The 20,396-nt window shown below is 39.4% G+C and overlaps 1 protein-coding gene across 1 annotated transcript in view; it reads left to right on the top strand.

Annotated features, from left to right (window-relative positions):
- The window catches only part of ngfrb (nerve growth factor receptor b), a 33,593-nt gene extending 19,464 nt beyond the window's left edge, over window positions 1–14,129 (top strand). Inside the window, exons 4-6 of the mRNA XM_079656876.1 lie at window positions 7,521–7,773; window positions 8,291–8,451; window positions 9,644–14,129. Coding sequence (XP_079513002.1) covers window positions 7,521–7,773; window positions 8,291–8,451; window positions 9,644–9,987 — 758 coding nt within the window. The 3' untranslated portion in view covers window positions 9,988–14,129. The remainder of the gene's footprint in view (window positions 1–7,520; window positions 7,774–8,290; window positions 8,452–9,643) is intronic.
- Window positions 14,130–20,396: the final 6,267 nt, after the last annotated feature.

The raw sequence follows: 20,396 nt of genomic DNA, 5'->3' as shown, positions 1-20,396 counted from the left end.
GGTGGGGTGAAAATTCAATTTCCCTGTTCTTTAAAATGGATTAGAGGTTTGTTTTGAGTCTTACGAGGAAAAAACACACTCTTCATCTCTGTGATGCTAAAACATGCTTATGTGGACCAGACTTTGTTACGTTCTAGACCTACAGAGTTGAGGGTCTGAAGGCAAGATGCTTATCTAGTGTGTGATATAACTTCCCCTCTTCTAGAAGCCGCAAAGCAAGGTCAGAGGTTGAAGGTCAGGGAAGGATTGCAAGTGGAAAGGGGGTCTTTGTGGAAAGATCAGGCAGTATGAGTTTCCTCTGGGGATGTGTGCTAAACAGCGCGGCATAATCCCCCCCAATCCTTTCAGGGGTCACGACAACACGAGACAAGTGAAGTTGGTTAGCGCTCTAATTATACGCCCCCTCAAAGTGACATCTACCATGTTATCAAAACTAAGAGAAACCAATACTGTATGACAACTTTGACAGCAGGAAATTATGTATTTGAAACTGGAAATTACATTTTCTATTAACATGAGGAAATGTTATTTAATGAAGCTGGCGTTTCAAAATGTACCTGGACAATGTTCCCTGCTCATGTATTTGTTTTCTGCTAAAATAGTATAGCAACCACACCATTGAAAAATGTTGTACAATCTTTAGCTGATTACTTTTGTTCCCTAAACCTCAATCAAATGCAGGACTCTTTTCCCACAGTCATTACCTTTACACTTTCATGGTTTAATATATTTCAATAAAAAAACGATGTTTGTTAACTCAACACAATTGTGAAAGGTTACTATATAAAGACTATTTGTAGGACACAGGGATGTAGGCAAGTTTGATTTTCAGAGTACAGAACAAAATATGAAACTGTTTTATAACATGACTTGGTAATTACTTGACTGATCGCAGGGTAATAACTGTCAATCCCAGAGAGAGATTCTTTAAAAATGCACTTTAAAAATGGGGTTGGCCAGCCACTGTCAACACACTGTGACAAAAGCCTTTCACACAATGATTGAAGTAGAGTGAGCAATGCTTGAGTTTGACAGAGAAGTCGCTGCCAGTTCTTATCAGTCTGAGGTTTGGCTATGAGCCCTCAAGGCTCGAGGAAACAGAGGTTTTCACTTGTTGACCCTGGTCCTCTTTGAGATTGTACCCAGGATTGACGCACATATTTGGCCTGACCTATCACCCAAAACCTGGGTTTCTGGCCCTTTGGCAGCAGGGGCAACAGGTTGAGGTTTGCAGTATGCAATAATTAGAATTATTCATGCACATACATGCACAACAAAGAGGTTACTCAAATATGAGTCACAAAACCACACCAGAGGCCATATTCAGACGGGCACCGATTCTCCTACGCACAGATTGAAATCAATATGATGACTTATTACACATAACAGATCTGAGACAGCATATGGAGGATGAAGGTCGAGTGGGTGCGGTTAAGAGGAAACAAAAGGGGGGAGAGGAGGGGAGGGTGATCGGCCAAGTGCATTTGGTTATTGAATTGATAGGTGAGTAGGAGGAGGGAGACGTTTCCTTCCTGAGTTTGGTTGACCTTAACGATCCAGGAGTCAGAAAGCGTGATCTGCTAACCAGCCCCATGCACTGCACTCAGGGCAAGACCAGTTCAACTGAATCAAGACATAAACACAAAGGACGGGAGAATGTGGAGGTCTGAGGTAGAAAATAAAGAAAGACGATCACACAAGCAGTATAAATGATAAAAGTGGCATGTCTACTGATTCATTTATTTTAAAATGGCTGATAAGGTAGAGGTAAACAAAACCAGGCTTTCGACCCTTGTCAGTTTAGCAGATAATAGAAAAAACTAAACCTTGATATATAATAACCAGTGGAAATAAGACATATTAGTATGAGCTGTTGTATAACGTAGTATGTAGCTCAACAAAATACTACTACTAAAACAGTTTAATCCATTTCAAAAACCTTTCTCTTGAATTTCAGTTTTTAAAGGCAATAATATTCCATCCCAACTGTTTAAATATCATTTATCACTTTTGCTTGGGCCTTCATGAAAGAATGCTTCGGTTTGACAGGCATACTGTGCCTAACTATGGTTGGACAGTCACTGTGCGAGGAAGGAAGTTGACGAACGTTTAATTCCAGTAAGCATCCGACAGATAAAGTGAAAAAGACAAATGATTAAGAGCAAGATGCCAACGACATTTCAGATTTCCATCAATAGCCGTGAAAAATCGACCAACCCCAGTCTGACTCAACAATTCACAGTCTTTGTATTGCACAGTCACTCATTGTATGGCTACGGTTTCGTATCCAACACATCTACTGACACATATCTCCACTGCTCTACGGCCACATCTGACCTTCTCTCTTCACCCTTTTGCTCCCTTCTCCACACAGTACGAGCATTGTAACAATAAAGGGTTTTTAAAGCTGACTGAGTCTCCTTCTCTGCTGCCAAACAAGAATTGACCCCTTTGGCTGTGACTCGTCTGCCATCCCTCAGGAATTTTCCGCTTGACATTCCTGGGTGCATTTTTTTTTTTTTTAGGTGATTTGGCATGAGTGGGCCGTTCTGGTGCAAGGGTGAGCACAACACTTGCGCTTTCGCTCGTGCCGTTCATTCTTTGCCAAACGCTCTGCCCGGGACTCAAGGATTTATAGCATGTTGGGGGATTGTGTCCCTGCCAAGGCTTTCCCGCAGTGATATTTATCTTTTTATCTGCCATAGTGGTCTACAGTTAATTAACAACATGTGGCATACAGAAGGAATTTCATGGCACTTTGTTTTGTGGGCTCATTTAATGATTTATGTCTCTCATAGTAGAAGCTACTTCTTTTGATTTTCCATTTTTTAAAATACAATTCTGGAGATTAAGATATATTGTTTTTAAAAAAATTGTAAATTGGCTGCCATTCAGTTCATAAGTGCAAACACATCATAGAAATACCCTACTCCATATCACTGCTCATTCTTGGATTAGAACAAGCTAGATGTTTCTAATATTTACAGATTATCTTTCACATACATTTTTATTGTTATTTGGATTTATGTCTTAAAGGGGCCCTATTTTACTTTTTGGAAATTAAAGTATGTCAACATGTCACACAAAATACAAATATGAACCTGAACATTATCAAATGTCCTCTTTAAAATAGGGAAACAAGAAGAAAGTTTGCCAGATTATGTAGTAAAATATTTCACGGATTAGAATTTATAACTGATTACAAAGCGGCACCAGAAACTGAACAAAAATGCAAACCCATAGCTGAACTGTATAACAGATAATACATGAGAATGAGAGCAGCACACAGGAAGAGGATAGGGAGCTGCAGAACAGAAAGAGATGGAGAGCAGATGCTGAGAATGAGGCCTGGTCGATAAAAGCGATGCAGTTACTCCTCTGCACTCTCGGGTTTCCTGGTTGACCTCTACGAGTGCTGATCACATTCTGCCGCAGAACACGAACACACGAACACACGAACACACACACACACACACACACACACACACACACACACACACACACACACACACACACACACACACACACACACACACACACACACACACACACACACACACACACACACACACACACACACACACACACACACACACACACACACACACACACACACACACACACACACACACACACACACACACACACACACACACAGCACCAGGTTAGCAGAAACATTTGTTGGGTCACGCAAGGTAGGAGTCGAGCCAAAGGGCCTCAAGGAGAAAAGAGAAAGTGATTGATGCTGGGCCGAAATAAATCACAAATGTTCAACATCAATCAACAAAACGGGGGCAACAGCATTCTTCGTAGTCTTTACTAATCCCTTAATTAGAATTTTGGAACAACTTGAACACTTCATATTGATGTAAAACGTCATTGGTGTCGGGCGGGTCTTGACAGCAGTCTCGTTCTGTGCTCATGAGTAATAACATATTATTAAAATAAACTTGCTTGTGTCGGAAACCCCTCCTTTTCCTTTTTTGTTAAACTCCAAAGTCAGCTATTAAAGTGTATGTTGTGGAAACAGCAGCAGCACCTGTTTGAAAGAGGTATGAATGAAGAGTTTTACACAAGGCGTGGCCGCTACAGAACACACACATACACAGAATCACTCACTAAGTACAAATGACACACACACAGCTTGCATATGTGAGAGCAACAAGATCTTTCTTGATTATTACTCACATAATGCTGGCAAGTATACATGTGCCCAGGTTTCCAGTCACACTTTAATCAGTATCAAACAAACCCAGGAGGAAAATTCCAGCATTTTCCCCAACAACCAAATAATGCTTTACAATAAATACAATAAACGTTTGTTGACAGCTACAGTGGACTGAACCTGTCATTTTGACAGCTCCTTCCTTCCGTTTTTATGATCTAATGTTCAATGACAAGTTGCAGACACATTTTGACCGGTAGCACAAGTTTGCACTCCTATAATACAAAAATTGGAAAAATAAATCACTAGGTTTCTTTTTGGATCCTATTTTGGTGACAGAGATTGAGTATTGTAGAAGAAAATCACAAGTATTTATGAGGTACACAAAAAGAAAAACTAACAATCATGCTGATATACAGTAGCCATAGGTCTTTGTATTAGACGTGAAATATCCACATTATTTACTAAAGGTCTAATCCTTATTTTCTCTTATGATGCATTTTAATATAAGTGTTTTTTAGTATAAGACATGATAGAATAGTTTGAACCCATTTGAAAACCCTTAAAAATCACAAAATATGAATAAACATGGTTTTCACAAGACAAAGACACATGCCAACCCACATGTTAGGCATTGAATAGGTTGTTTTCTGGCATGATGAATTACAATTACCCTATTCCATGCTTTGCAACATCCTAATTGAAATGCTTACACTATTTATTTTGAATTTGTTGCAATTTGGAGGGCAGGACAGACAGGAAAGTCCTACTGTAAATGCACATTCAGAGACAGGCAGAAAGGAAACTATGAATACATGAGAAAAACTTTAAATAGAAGAAAACAAGGAAACAGCGAGTCTTTTTTATTTTCATGACAATATTATTTATATGTAATGAGCTATACTGTACATGTGTAAAACGCATATGTTTATGTACACTATTTTCTGAAGTTGAAGATTATTTTGGTTGGATGGTTTTGATGGTTTTATTGTAATAGCTAGCCTCGGAGGTGCAGTATAAGAGAGTTGTTCTTGAGCAGATCATTAAATGTCTAAACATAATAAATCTAGTGGTCCAGAAACCACTGGGCTCTCTGCATAGTTGAAACACGCTGAGCTCAGCAGAAGAGGGTCACTCCCCTCTAAGCCCAGACAATTCGATGTGAGAGGTTCAGTAAAGGCACTTAGGGCCCTGTTTTAACTGTTCATGTAGGGGAGGAGAGCACAGTAATGCACAGAGTAAAGCATATAGGATGTGATAAATGGTTAATGAACAAAATGAATAAAAGATATAACTGAAAAGGTTAGACAACAATGATGTTGCGTTCACTAGCAGTGGAGGGGGCTCACCAGACGCAATGAGAAAATAAATTGCATCCAAATGACCGCAAGACTGATTGACAGAAAAGGAAATGCCTGATGGGAGCAAGCAATAGGGTAGCTGGGGGTAAAATGGATAGAGAGGGGATTGAATGATGAGGATGAGGAGGGGGCATTTGTGCTGGACAAAGAAGATTTCTATCAATGAATGGTGTCTGGTTTCGAGTGAGGGGTAGAGAGAGACAAGCTATGGTGGTACTGGTGGTGTGTCTGTATGTGTTTGTCTTTGGGGGGGGGGATACTGAAGAGGACGGGAAGGAATTTGATATGCAGCACTTCATATTCAGAAGCCTGTCTGTATTTTCTGTTACTTACGCACTTTGTTAGCAGATAATATTGGTGTTTAAACTAAAAGTACGCATATAACATTGTTAGACTTATGAAGGAAATATTAAGAAAAATCATCTTTTAAATTCCAAGATAAAAACAAACGTCCACGATCCGATTGATTTACAAGCAGCCACTCTACCAACTAATTTTAAAATCAAATCGCCAACAATGCCTAATGGGTCCTGAGATTGCATTGAACATTTATCCAATGACTGATTGGACAGTACTGGGCGTAGGCCTCCAATACAAACAAAGTTTCAGTTTCTTTCAGATTCTGTGTCACATGTAGAACATCTTAGTAGAGATTCTGCTGGCTGTAAATAATGTGGTGTCCTTTAAAGCTTAATAATATTTTTGAAGCTTGAATTGATTCCTCGAAGTCTTACAAAGGAGAACAGAAGTAAGGGGGGTTTGAATTAAATGTAATGCAATAAACCCAAAGTCCTCAAAGTTCACAACATATTTTATAGTCATAGTACATTAAATAACATTACATGAAAAACATTTATGTGTTTTAGCGTGCTGCATGACCTATTAGTAAATGACATGCACTTAAAAACCACTGAAAGAGGAAATTCCTGTAGACTGAGATGTCTATGATTAACAGAAACCTTTAAAATAGAGATACTGTATATGACTGCATGGACTACAAGACCTAGAAATACTGCTAACAAAACAAAACACGAATCAAGGGTCACATGTTAAATGAAACTGGGTTATGCACAGTGTACATAAGCCTGCAAGGCAACATCTTTGCTGTTGGGCTTTAGAGTAACATGAAACTAAGATCATATTAAGACTTATTTTGAGTGAGAAAAAAAAATCAATGACTGAGGTTAAGGATAAAGAAGGATGGACTTCTAACATAATAAGTTAATAGGATGTTCAGCATATTGGTGTTGCCATAAAGTACTCATCACATCTTTATAATTCCTTCAGCTAAAAGCCCCACAGCCGCTCAATCATCCATCCAAATAAGCTCTCATAAAAAATGTTATCACCTCATTAGTGAGAAATGGCTCAGCGGCTCTCCCCAGATATTTACAGCCCTTGCAAGCCAACGGGATGGTTTCCTGTTGACGATGTGAGTAACTATAAGTAAGTGACAGGCGAGGATAGGTTTCTACATCCGCGGTGAGGAGCGAACATGACTGCTTAGCTTTCATGCTGGGAGGAAAGTGGCCAGGACTGGATGGACATATAGCTCTTACCTACGTTAATGGGTCCCTGGGGAGGAAGGGAAATGACCGCGTGATGTGGGATTTAATGTGTGTGTGAGTGTGCATGTTGTATGTGTTTGGAGGCATGAGGAACATGTATGTTTACACTGGTAGAAAAGGAGTAGTAGGAGTATCCAGATCTGTCATATTTGGAGCCTCATTTAATTCATCGACACAGTTCAATCATATCTTGTAGCTGAAAATATATTGCAGCGTATCAAAGAGTCCAACAGTACGTTTCTCCATCTGCTGCTGCCGATTGTAGGGCGAAGTTTAGCCTGCAAGAGATGTTTCTCTCTGTGTTGCGATTTTAAATTCTGTGAGAAAAAGTTTTCCTGTGATTTGATTATAGATGAGGTCTCTTTCAGTTTATTGTTTTTGGTGTTTCAGCTCCTAAACTTCACTGTTTTGGTTCATTTTTCACAGTTCCTACAGTTTCTGAAGATCCCCTCTTCTATTCGAACTTCACGCCCACCTATGATTACTTTTCACCCGACGACCTTCCACCAGGGGGCCCTCCGGACACCCCCATCAGTACCCCCAGCACCACCACCTCCACCACCACCAATGGTGACTCTAAGGAGCCGATCTACCATCTGAACGACAAACTCATCCCCATCTACTGCTCCATCCTGGCCGCCGTTGTAGTCGGCCTCGTGGCCTTCATCATCTTTAAGAGGTGAGGAAAAAGCACAGAGTAAGACAAAAGATGCTTCATGATACCTGACGACCACTGAAGGATTACCAGATAGTCATTCTGAGTTGCCCTTCATTTCAGACATAGTCTTGTGTAGTCCTGTCTCTGCGGTGGAGAACCCCTGGTCTAGTGCCCAAAACAATACATAATCATGATGCTTTGATGTCTTTGGTTTGAATAATTTTAGCAACATCATATCATTTTCTTAAGTTATATGAGGGAAATGTCCCTGTTTTGATACACCCTCACTGCTCTCATTATATTAGTTTGTCACTGTAGCAAGCAGCTGTTAGCAAGAAAGCTAAAAACAAATCAAAACATGACCAGCACCCAATGGGCAAAGTTAGCCACTAGCTGGAGAACACCATAGAGCTATCAGCATCTGAAGAGCCAGATATATCCCCAAAGAGAGTAAATCAAAGATGTTTGGAGGGCCAGAAACATGACTTAATAATATAAATGTTTTATTTCATCTTCTCTTCTTATTCCCTTTGCTCAGGTGGAACAGCTGTAAGCAGAACAAGCAAGGAGCAAACAACTGCACAGCCAACCAGAACCAGACCCCGTCTCCGGAGGGAGAGAAGCTGCACAGCGACAGCGGCATCTCTGTGGACAGCCAGAGTCTGCAGGAGCAGCAGGGCCAGACTCAGGCTCAGACAGGTACACACTAACTGCACCCAAACAGAGGAGACTACTTTCTTAAAAATAAATACCATAGTAGTCATTAATCGAACAATCACGCTTAAATGGTCAAATAGGTAAGTGTTTATTTGGCGCTGAATACTGTGGTAATGAGTTTCTTCTAATCCACAATAAGTCTGATGGGTTTTCTGTGAATGTACACACCCTGAACTTTTCCCTCCTCAACAGTAAAGAATTTAAAGCGTTTGCTAGCTTCACTGTGAATACGACCTTTCAAACGTACTGTAGCAAATCAACAAACACGGATTACAACACTGACAGCCAAAGGGTTTGTTTTTTTGGCAACACCTGGCCGTTTTCTGTCCTGTCCTGACAAACCAGTTTGAGAGAATTCAAGACTTTTAAAACCACATGCTTACCTAGATGATGGTAAAGAAAGAAAACAATGTGGCAAAAGCATGGGAAAAAAGGCAAACAGCAGTGCTCTCTCTCAGTTTGCACAGTATTTTAAAGTGGAAATATTTGGTCTTGTTACGGTGGGTGAAGCAAGCAGGACCCAAATGCAGATTACACTGATATTGCCTTTATTTCAAGGATAAAATAATAACTTGGACAAAACAGAAAAGTCATCGGTGAACTCAGTCACAAACAAAAGACGAACCAACACTGATCACAGGAAGAGACAAGACTAAATACAGGGAGGGGTAATCACAAGACGAGAAACAGCCGGGCAGGGGAGGAGAAACACAAGGGCGACAGGCGAACACAATCAGACAATTAGACACACCAGGGAAACGACAGGGGAAAAACACAGGAAGAAGGACCAGACAATATACAAGGAGGAAAACAGCCATAACCAGACATACAAAACGTGATATAACACAATAATCGTAACAGGTCTTAAGCGATCTTTGCTGTTGACAGTTTGGACACAGAAGCATATTTTCCTTGGATTTTCTATAATGATGTATTAATGGAACTGGTCAGTCAGATCGGCTATCGCTGCTTATGTAGCTAGCAAGGGCTTTTTTTTTTTACCACATGTCTTCTACACTCAATCACTTTTTCCTTTTCATATAATTGCGACCAACTTGGGAGTTTAAAATCAGGATGTAGAATTGTTTCAGTGCTCTAATAGTCAATCAGAGAGCATTTTGTAGGGATTTCTTTTAAATAAAAGAAATTCAAACCTTGTTTGTTTCCTCTGCAGTTGTCAACATGGATGAAGAGCCGTGTTTGTTCCTTCCTCTCCACACCAGAGAGAAGGTGGAGAAGCTGCTGATCAGTGGCAGCGAAGGAGACGATTGCAACCACATGGAGGACAGCGACTGGTGCAACCTGGCGGGCCTCCTGGGATACGAGGAGGAGCGGATTGCCACCTTCCAGCAGGAGGAGCATCCCGTCCGCGCGCTCCTGTCTGATTGGGCGAGCAAGGAGTGCGCCAGCCTCGACTCGCTGTGCACGGCGCTGCGCAAGATCAACCGTGAAGACATCGTCCAGAGTCTGGTGCTGAGTCCGAGTGCTACGAAGCCCACCGCCACTTCTGTAGTGTGATTCTAGATTTAAAGTGAGCAAACCTTAACCTTAGTATTGTTCCTTGGCAACCCTCACTCCATATAATTCACGCTAGAACCGCTTCAAGCTATTCCCTCAAGAAGCCAGCAGTCAAACACCATAAGTCTTGAGGAATCATTTTCAAGTTTAATCGCAGGGAAACGCCAGAAATTAGACAAAACTGAATGAATACCAAAGTACCTTATCAAGCCCAACCCTTCACGATGTGCATATTATCAATACTTTTTAGAATCCACATAATGTAAAGCCTATGTCAAAAGGAAACTGACTATAATCATTCCAGTTTGGAGCATGTCTATCCACACATATTTCTTCATTATTTACAATCAAGATTAGCATTCTCTCACTTTTCCTTCGCAAAAAAGCAGCAACTGACTGAATTTAACATGGATTTCTGGATCTTTTATCCAAGATACAGATATCCCCTACATCTTTACTCTTAAACATTCATAGTCTTTCCCTCAGTGATAGCGTCATTAGCCAGTGTTGTATCTCTAAATGTTACCTTGTAAATCTATGCTACCAAAGAGGAGAAAAACGCCTCAAGACAATACCAGACAAGCATTATTTACATGCCATGTCAGACTGTTGCTGCCGGATGTGGATATCACAACTCTGAGGAAGGATGCTTTTCAAATGAACCTGTTCTCCTTCTGCAAAGATTTAAGACATTGAGCTGCGAGGAATTAATCTGGACTGAGTGGTTTCTGCAGACTCTTCTTTGTACCCGACAAGTGCTCTGAGAACTGAAGGCTGGACTTTGCCAACTAGGTGGTCTGGGGGGCAGGTCATTGAGCGAGGCAACATGAGACACTATTCTATGTGCTCAGGCCGATCTGCATAGCACAGGAGCTCCAACACAGACTCCTTCAGACTGAAAAGAAAATGAGCAACTATGTAACTGTATGTATAAAGGCAGACACGCACACATACTGTATGTATACACACACATAGACCTACAATATGTAACCATGCATGCACGATCCAAAAACACTCAAAGGTCCCATAAACATTTACATTATTCTCAGATCCTGCCATGTAATGTATGCAACACTCATGAGGGAAGCACGTATTGTTTAATGTTATTATTAATAACCAATATAAGGTGAATCGGTCTTAAAAATGTCTTAAAGGTCCCATGTCATGGCCATTTCTACTGATCATAATTCCATTGTTGAGGTCTACTAAAATAGATTTATATTGTGCAATTTTCCAAACTCACATTGGTTTCTCATACAGCATCTCTGTATAGTATGTGTATTCACTCTCTGTCCTAAATGGCTTGTTGGAGCCCCTGCCCCCCCCCTCCCTATGAGCCCAGTGGCCGTCTGCGAGACAAAGCCAAACCATCCCGAACACACACACACACACACACACACAGCCCCGCAGCCTCGCCGCGTCCCACCGTCTCAGGGAGGAGGAATTGGCGGAGCTGCAGCTGAGAAAAGATTGAGTGTGTGTGTGTGAGGAAGTCCGTGGATTGGTCAATTTGGACCAATCCACGGACTTAACGTAACGGCTCCACGGATTGATCCATGTTGACCAATCCACGGAGGGGTCGTCGTTACGTCACTTGGTTCCCGGAAGAAGAAAATTGAAAAAGAAAATCTCCAACGAGGCGTTCTGGGGCAGCATAGGCAGGTCTTTTCTGTGTTAGAGTTTTACTCGCTACAGGGTGTACAGTACTTTGAGGGGTTGTGACTCTGCAGACCGTTTACATGCAGAAAAACCTTCATAGCACACAAGGGGACGGGTAATAACCGGAAAAGCATGACATGGGACCTTTAAATCCATATCATTTGCAACATGTGCGATAGATGCTACCTAACAGTAAACAGCATGCAGAAACAAGCAACTTATGTCAGCTGGTGAATAAGTTTCAAGAGAAACAATCAGGATGCAAAACAAAAAACCAGGGTTTTCTATATGTTTTGCTTAGTTTCTCAGGGTATCTAGAATGATTGTACAACTGCATCAATATGACACCTATTATTGCACTCTCAACAGATACTGTGTTTATCCAAAGCACTGATTCTTGAGACTGACAATCTTTCAAACAGCTAAATTAGAGATGGAAACGATCCAGAGAAAAAAAAGAACAAGGGTGTTATAGCGGCACAAACTCCCGAGTTATGAGTTATGCCGCTGAGAGGCTAACGTGCGCTTTGCTGTGACGCGTTCCATATAAGAGTCCGAAGTCATTCGTAGTCCATAGTGTTTAATAAAACGCAAACAAACGATGTACAACTCCCGACTTGACGGTTAACAGAAAGAGCGCCATTCACCCTCTTCCTTCATCATATCCTCCCAAACCGGCATCCAACAGGTGACCTAAATAACAATAAACCACACCCACGTGACCATAGCCGGAAGTGATAAACAATAAGGATCAAACGCGATGCAAACAGAAATGAAGATAATAATACGAATAATAAGTAATGGCAAAACAAGCATTCTGGCTCCTACAGGTGTCTTGTTTCTTTATTGTTTGGGACAATGACCTCTGGATAAAAGGCACGTCAGTGGAGACATAAGTCAAAGGAAGTGGGATGATCCGACGGAGGGAAAGGGAAAGAGTTCTGGATTACTTAAATGTAAAGCCGAAACCCAGGGATCTGCATTTGTATAAATCAGCTTGTTTAAGTATAAGCATGTTGTGTTGATTTGGTTTGAATTTGTCAAATCTTACTGAGGACCCCGAGCACCTAGCATTTATTTTTTATTTTGAGGTAAAATATTTAAAGGAGCAGATAGCTTACTGTAATCTTACCTATATCACCGACTCCATCTGTTACTTTCAGGTACAGATTGTATATTGTTACTAACCACTAGCATACTGAGCGTCATGCTGTCACATTAAATGAAGGTATTCTCACTCTACTCTCTATGGGTTGTTGTATTTTAATACCCATAATAACTGTAAATGGTATTATGATTCTCTTATTGTCCTATATTTTAGTAATTAAACGTGTCATTATGTATTTTTCGCATCACAAGTGCCTGGCAAAATATTTCAGGTGTCCGCTGATGTTGTACATTTGTTGTTTATAGCCGTTTTTGTAAGTATGTTTTACTTCAGTTGTCGCTTTTTAAATTGTAAATAATTTGTCTTTTTTCTAGTTTTTATTTTAGTTAAAGCCTAGAAGGCTGTACTGTACAATATCTATGTGAATGGGACGTTGTTACAATATCAATGCTGTCCTATAAGAAAGGTCAAGAAGGGCAACAGGAAGGTAGGTGAGCCTTTGCGAGGTACTTTTAAATATAATTATTCACTATCAGATGTGTGAAAGCAGTGTGTCATTAAGACTGGTCATGAATAGGGAACACATAATATTAAAATATCGCTATAAGGCGAATCAGAACTTTAAAAGCTTTAATCGTCAATTTGGAAAAAAATACTGCCAGCAACCAAACTCAATACAACATTTGAATACTCTGTGATTTGAGTGCACTGTAAAGAAAGTCCATCATTTTGCAGTTTGACATTTTGGAAAACATGCCATTTAGATTTCATTCTGAGAGTAACATGAAAAGAACAATACCACTACAGCCTTATCGATGTAAATTCAGACAGACACGCAAAATTAAATATAATTCTGGCAGATAATCAGTAATGATGGGAAATTTGACAGACATGTACTTTATTAGCCATTACTACAGAACCACCTTGCCTGAAAGCCTTTTTTTTTGATTGTACAATAACTCAACACTGTCTTCAGAGATGTGAACTGTGACTGAAGATCAATCTTATTTTCCTTGGACAGTATTTGTTTTGTTTCAAAGATGTGAGAGATGTATTTAGTGACCAGACATTGAATTGTGTGTACAGTTAAAACCAACTGAAGGTGACACAACATGATTTTGCACTTGAGAGTAACAAAGCAGACCTGCTGCAGGGGTTAAAGGGAAGATGCAGGGAACTAAAGACTGTTTGGAGGATAGTGTTTTTAAAAAGCCCTGGTAATGTAGCTCAAGAAGCAAGTCAGACAGTGCATCAGGATTGAATTGTACAATAATGAATGTTCCGTGTATACTAATACATATGTACTATACTTAATGTGAATTTGCAAAACTCATACATCAGACAAGTTAAACCAATAATAAAGCTCTTGACTCCACTTATGCCCTGTATTGATCTAACAATGCACACACTGTATTAAAGTGCATGCAGTTGCGTCTTCAGGAGCATAAACTCAATCTTAACACACACAACCATTAGATAAATAAATCATCTCTTTCTTTCTCTTCTTTTTTTACCCCCTGCCTCTTTAAACTAGCAAATGCAACTGCCCTCCATAATTAGCCAATTAGCTTCTTTTAGCCATAACAACTACAATGTTCACATTATTCTCCATCAACTAACTAGACTGCTTCTCTAAATAAACACATAACACTAGGCATAGTAATTTACCTCTCCTTATTGAGCTTAATGAGGCTAAACATGCTACCAACACAGCAACTATAGCTGAACTAGGCTGTGGTGAGCCTGGATTATTCCTTAGCATTAAGTGAAGAGTCCATGTTAGCATTGTTAGCTAGCTCCTTTTGGCTTGAGCACCTACAAAAACTGTATGTGTGTCAGTTTCAATTTTTAAATCTTTAACTCTTCACATTTAAATCTTTAAACTACAAGAAACAGCTTTAAAATCAAAATGCTTGGGAAGTATTCCTGACTTGGCCTGCTGCTAACACTAACTCTTCATATTGATGTAGAGTAAATAATCCATGGTAACAAATAGTCTATAGTTAACCATGTACTGTAGCTGTACTGCAGCATGTTTCCTCTTGATAAGGTAGGACAATATAATAAATAAAATATAAATTCACTAATAAATAAAAATGTGTCATTATAAAAACAAAGTTACATTAAAGTGGACCTATCATGCTATATTTGAATAATATAGTGTAGGACCATACCTATATAAGGCATATTTATACTTTTTATTTTTCAAAATACCAAACAAATCATGCATTTTAGCCATTCCTCATTTCGCTCAATTTAACAGTGTCTTTGCATGGGCTGATTCTTTGAGAACAGCACCATCAACAGGCCTGGCATATGTACTACAGCGTCTCCAGCGCTTTCGAACGGCAATGTCTGTGGCTGTCTCCTCCTGATTGGTGGAGTTGGCCCAATAGCCGTAGCGCCACTTCTGTGACGTCACAGAAGTGTTCAAATCTGTATCAGTCTGTATCAGATCCGTTGCAGCCCCTTTTTAAGAGATTTGGGTATGGAGGAAAATAGAGAGGGATGTGTTTTCTGACACTTGGTGAGTTCCCTGGAACACCGGGGACACATATTCATGTAGAAAAGACGTACTAAAGTGCAATTTGCATGATAGGTCCCCTTTAAATAGGGTTTTCTATGAAAAAGAAAATAATGTTTATATAATGCAGTAAGCACAACTTCAATGATCCTAGAAGGATGAAATTAAAGATTTCAAAATGATATGTTCTAATGATTTCATAAATGATATAGGCTACATGTTTTTGGTTCATATGTTACACTTTGTCTTGTGATTATTCATTTTGTAATAACTTATTCATATAAAGTAGGCTATTTAACACCTCCAGCGCTCCTTATAGGCCAATGCCCTGGATTCTTTTGTATATTGCCCTCAGGATTGAGAGGGTCTGTGCATTTTCCTCAAGAGCCACTAAAGTCCTTCTGACATGTAATCCAAGCCAACACGACAGACTGATTACTGGAAGCTTCAACAGTTGCTGCCTAAGGAGGGATTGAGGAAGAAGGGGGTCTGAAAAGGGGGCAGAGAAGCATGGACTATAGTTCCTCTTAAGTTTCAAAAAACTGACTGAACGAATTATGGCATTGCGTGTGGTCAAAATGGCAATGGCAACACAATCCTATAATAATAGAAACCAACAGCCTGTCAAGGCAATTAGACTTAGTGCTCACTCTGGTGAGTGATACGGTAAAGTAATGGCGTGTGAAATGACACATGCTGGGGCACTCGTTCCCACTGGTTTCATATGTTTATGTCACTTTTGGATCGAGTCAGTGTTGGTTTTACAAATAGGAAAACATTGTGATGGATTAGTGTATTTTATGGACGAAAGTAAATTATTTTCCTGTTTCATTTATGCATGACACAAGAACAATTTAAGACTTTATTGATTACAAGAAGTCAATTGACATCTGAGAGCAAGACATGAATCAGTTTGATGATGACAAGGGCCGAACTATAATATGAAAAGTTACAAAGCTGTATGCGTATTTTAGATTAGATTAGATTACTTTATTGTCATTACATAATACAAGCACAGTGTAACGAAATTAGGACGGTCTAACCAGAGTGCAAACAGTCAGTTATATACACATCTATCAGCAGTCTGTACAAAATAAATGATACAAATAAAGGTAAATAGATGTCAAATGTATATATAAGAATAAATACACTCAATACAGTATATATACAGTGCATATGCAAGGATGAATACTAAAATCATTATCATTTCATACCTGGGCAGACAGCTGTATTTGCTACATATTTGGTCATGTATATACTGATATTTAGAGTATGCAGCTTGGCAGGCCTTAGTAAAGTAGTAGCTTGTTTTTTTATTTAAAAACGAACATTATAGTATATATATATATACACATTATAGTATATATATATATACACACATGTTGTTCTAGTTAAAAATCTATAAAATCAAAGCGAAATATGGCAGTTACTACAAACTACAGTCCATACTATATGAATGTATAATAGGGGACAAAAAAACAAATGCATGCCACATATTCATGCCACTAAAAATTGTTCCAAAATGTCCTAAATTAAACTATAATGAGAAAGACAAACGTTGTGCTTCACTCTGCTCCCAATCCACTTAAACTTGATTTAAGTTGGTCACAATCTTTCCCCCGACTTCGTTCTTACTCCTCCTGATCTGTTTCTGCTTATTCAGATCAGAAATGGCATCAACAGGTTCTGACCCAGTATCAGTTTCTAAGTGAACCACGGTTGAAATGGAAAACACATTCCCCAGCTAACTGCTGCTAACCTCCAGTGAGTCGTTAGCGAGGAATGTTTGAAGTGTGAAGGGAACCATGTGTGCAAGAGTGACATATGCTGGTGAAAGAGGATAGGCCACGTTGAGTTTGGGTGACCAGTTGAGTTCTGATTTCAACAGTGGGGAAAATATGTCATAACTGAATCTGCAGAGCCACACTTAAATGTTTTGTGTTCAAATAAACTTAACTTCATCTCAAACACTTCCTCACGCTTGTTTACAATATGCATTGATGAAAACCTCCTGAAGTACCTCTTAAGTGATTACTTCCACAAGTAGTTCATACTGAAAAGATGGATCTCAAGGCTACTTCAATTATGCACCAAGGAATAACATTTAATGTCAAAGAGATTTAGCCACCGTTTACGTTAAACAGCTTTAATATTGAGAATGAATGAGAAAAGGATGAAAAGCTGAAAAAATGTTATAAATGCAGAAAATGTGACCTTTAAAAACCCAGACACTTACAGTAATTCAGAAGTTAAGTTATATTTTAAAAGGTTAAATTCCAATGTATCTAAGCTCATCTTAGAAAAAAGGAGAAAATAATAAATATATAGAACAAAAATATATTTTAAAAGCTCATTTACAGGAAGAAATGTCTGAACAAATAAACAGAAAAGGGTAGCGATCATAGAATACTATAGGGATATGAAAATAAGTAGGCGGTAATTTGTATGTAATATCCCTCCCTGCTGCACAGTTAACTCGGCTAATTTACAACATGTTATGGTCAGTTATACAACTCAGTCCCAGTGTGGTCTCAGAATAACTTAGGGTTTATTTACTCTACAAATCACCTCTGGGATGAAGTGAGAACAAGGAAACAAGACTCCCTCAGGACTCAGCAGAAATGTGAAGATGTGAAACCTTTTCCATGAAAAGACCTTTCCACAGGTCCTGCACAAAATAACAGCACAGCACATATTCATCTCTCAAAGCTCAACCTCCACAACTCAGGATTAGACAAATAAAATAAATACTCCTAAAATGTTAAATAGTGTTTTTTGGTTTTAGGACAAATAAAGAATACGATATTGAAATGGGAAATCTTTAAGCGGTTGACCAATTACAACAGAGCCAGCAAGCTAACCAATCAGAGCAGACTTGGCTCTGGTTTCAAACAGAGGGTGATTTGCGTTTTTTGCCAGAAACACTACAAGCGTTCGTATTAACCCAAAATGTACAGCATTGCCTATAAAAGCAGACAATTTGACACAAATAGTTTTGAAGATCTACTGTATTCTAAATTCAAACTGGATGTAAAAAAAAGCAAAATAGTAGGAAGCACCGGCTTAGCCTGTGCTGCAGATTCTAAAACTCCTTTTAAGTAATTGCATACATGGTACTTTAAAATATTTAACCTCAGGTCTTCTAACCTCGACGTGTTTTTGTACCTCATACCTTACAAGTCAGCACAGTGTTCTTTGAAAAGGCAACATGAGACGAGGTCAAAGGTCGGGAGCATCTTCATCTTTCCTACCAAGGGCAGAGCATCTCTCTGAGGATTTCAGTAGACGCTTATGATGATGTACGACTGACTGTAAGTCATTTGCAGGTCTGCAAATCGTTCCAGACGATAGCACACGTGTTGCCTTTTGTCTCGCAGGACTTTAACAGGAGAAAAAACACAAGGTGTGACCTTTGAAAGTAGCGAAAAAGTGTTCACGGACAGGATGTTAGAGAAGAAGTGATTGATTTCCTCTAGGGTCAAAGGTTGTCGTCTGACAAGGCAATAAAGTTGAAAAAGCTTTTCTTTTATGAGACGTGAAGTTGAGGTTTGGGTTGATTTTTCTATCCTGTTTTGTAAACAATACATTGATCGTTAAACCATCTGGTTTTGAACTGACATGTACCCAATTCAGCAAAATAATAAGGGAACATTTTTGTTCAACGATATCACTAAGCTTATGGTGTTATGAATATGTGTTATTCTTTTAGTCAGGATATCTTTGCTTTTCGTAGTTTTCCATCTCAAATCCTAAGGGCTCATGTCCCCCTACAGGCTCTTCCCGGCAGACACAGCATAACATTTATTTGGTTATATGTTTCACTCTTGAAATACATAATGCTTGGCATGACCAATTGTCTGTTCATAACTTAAACTATTACATATTAAAATTAATGGACAAGATTGATCAAACAAAAACTTCAATTGGTAGATATTTGTTATTGCCCCATCCCTATTGGACAAATGGACTAATAAATGAATCAACAACCTGTGATCTAGAAAATGTTAGACTACAGATACTGTATGAGATACATATGGAGGAATGATCATTCTGTCTGAATCCTATTTTTAACCTCAGATGATCAATACAATGTAAAAGATACTTTCTACAACAAGAGAAAATCTTCCTCAAACAAAGGCAATAATTATCGGATGGATTGTGTAGTTGGTTAACTGCGTGTTACTGTAAATCTATCGTGTACAGTTTCCTGTATGACACACTGAGATCCCGCTCAGGCTGTGTTTACACTTGGCTACTCAGAGGGGACCACGTAACCCATCGCTTTTACAAGCTGTCCATCTCTAAAAATGAAGTGATGTGGTTTCCCACTCTGTTCTATTATTCTGCCCTTCTTCCTCCTCTCCCACCTGCCGCTGCTTGCTGGAACAGAGAGTGAGCCTCTGCCTCTACGCACACAATTAAGTGAAGAGTGATGAAATTATATCTCCGGCCCGGGCAAATGGAGGGATGAGAAGATAGAGAGGCAAAGTGGGAAGGAGGGAGAGTCCATTCTGCGTCCCTCTGGGGCCGAGGGAAATTCTATTAGGCCTTTAATAGAGCCATTGTTCACCTCCTTCCACATCAGCCTGTTATAATACAACTCCTCCTTCCAACCCTTAGAGAACTCTCTCTTATTTCTCCGTGGAAACCCTTCTCTTTTCTATGAACTCTTTCCTTTACCTTGCACCTTATTTTCCTTCACTCAATTACAGCCTTCTTTCTTTATTACAGCTGTGGAAATCAGACAGGAGACACTTACTGTAGCCTCGGGAAAATGCTATAAAAAGGTGTCAAATGTAATTCAAATACAGTAAACCATCGTTAACACATTCCTAACATCTCTGTTGGATGCATAGTTATCAAATGTCTGCAGCCTTAGAGCAGGTGATTAAAGCTTAACAGGAATGTGTTTTGAAAAGTCACAGCTTTTATTGTCCTCAATCATTCCACTTTCAGCAACGTTGAAGTGTTTAGTAAGATGTGACAAAATAAGGAACGTTTGACACAATTCAAACAGCGTCTTTCAGAAGCTTATAATTGGTAAAGCATTCCAGCCAGTGGCTTTGCGGCGTACAGGAAAGGATTTATTTGTTGGTCATGGGGGAAAATACCGTTAAA

Source organism: Notothenia rossii (genome assembly GCF_949606895.1).
Source record: "Notothenia rossii genome assembly, chromosome: 11".
In the NCBI taxonomy this organism is placed as follows: domain Eukaryota; kingdom Metazoa; phylum Chordata; class Actinopteri; order Perciformes; family Nototheniidae; genus Notothenia; species Notothenia rossii.
The sequence above is the reverse complement of the archived record's forward strand: the minus strand, read 5'-3'. Positions and strand labels throughout refer to the sequence as shown.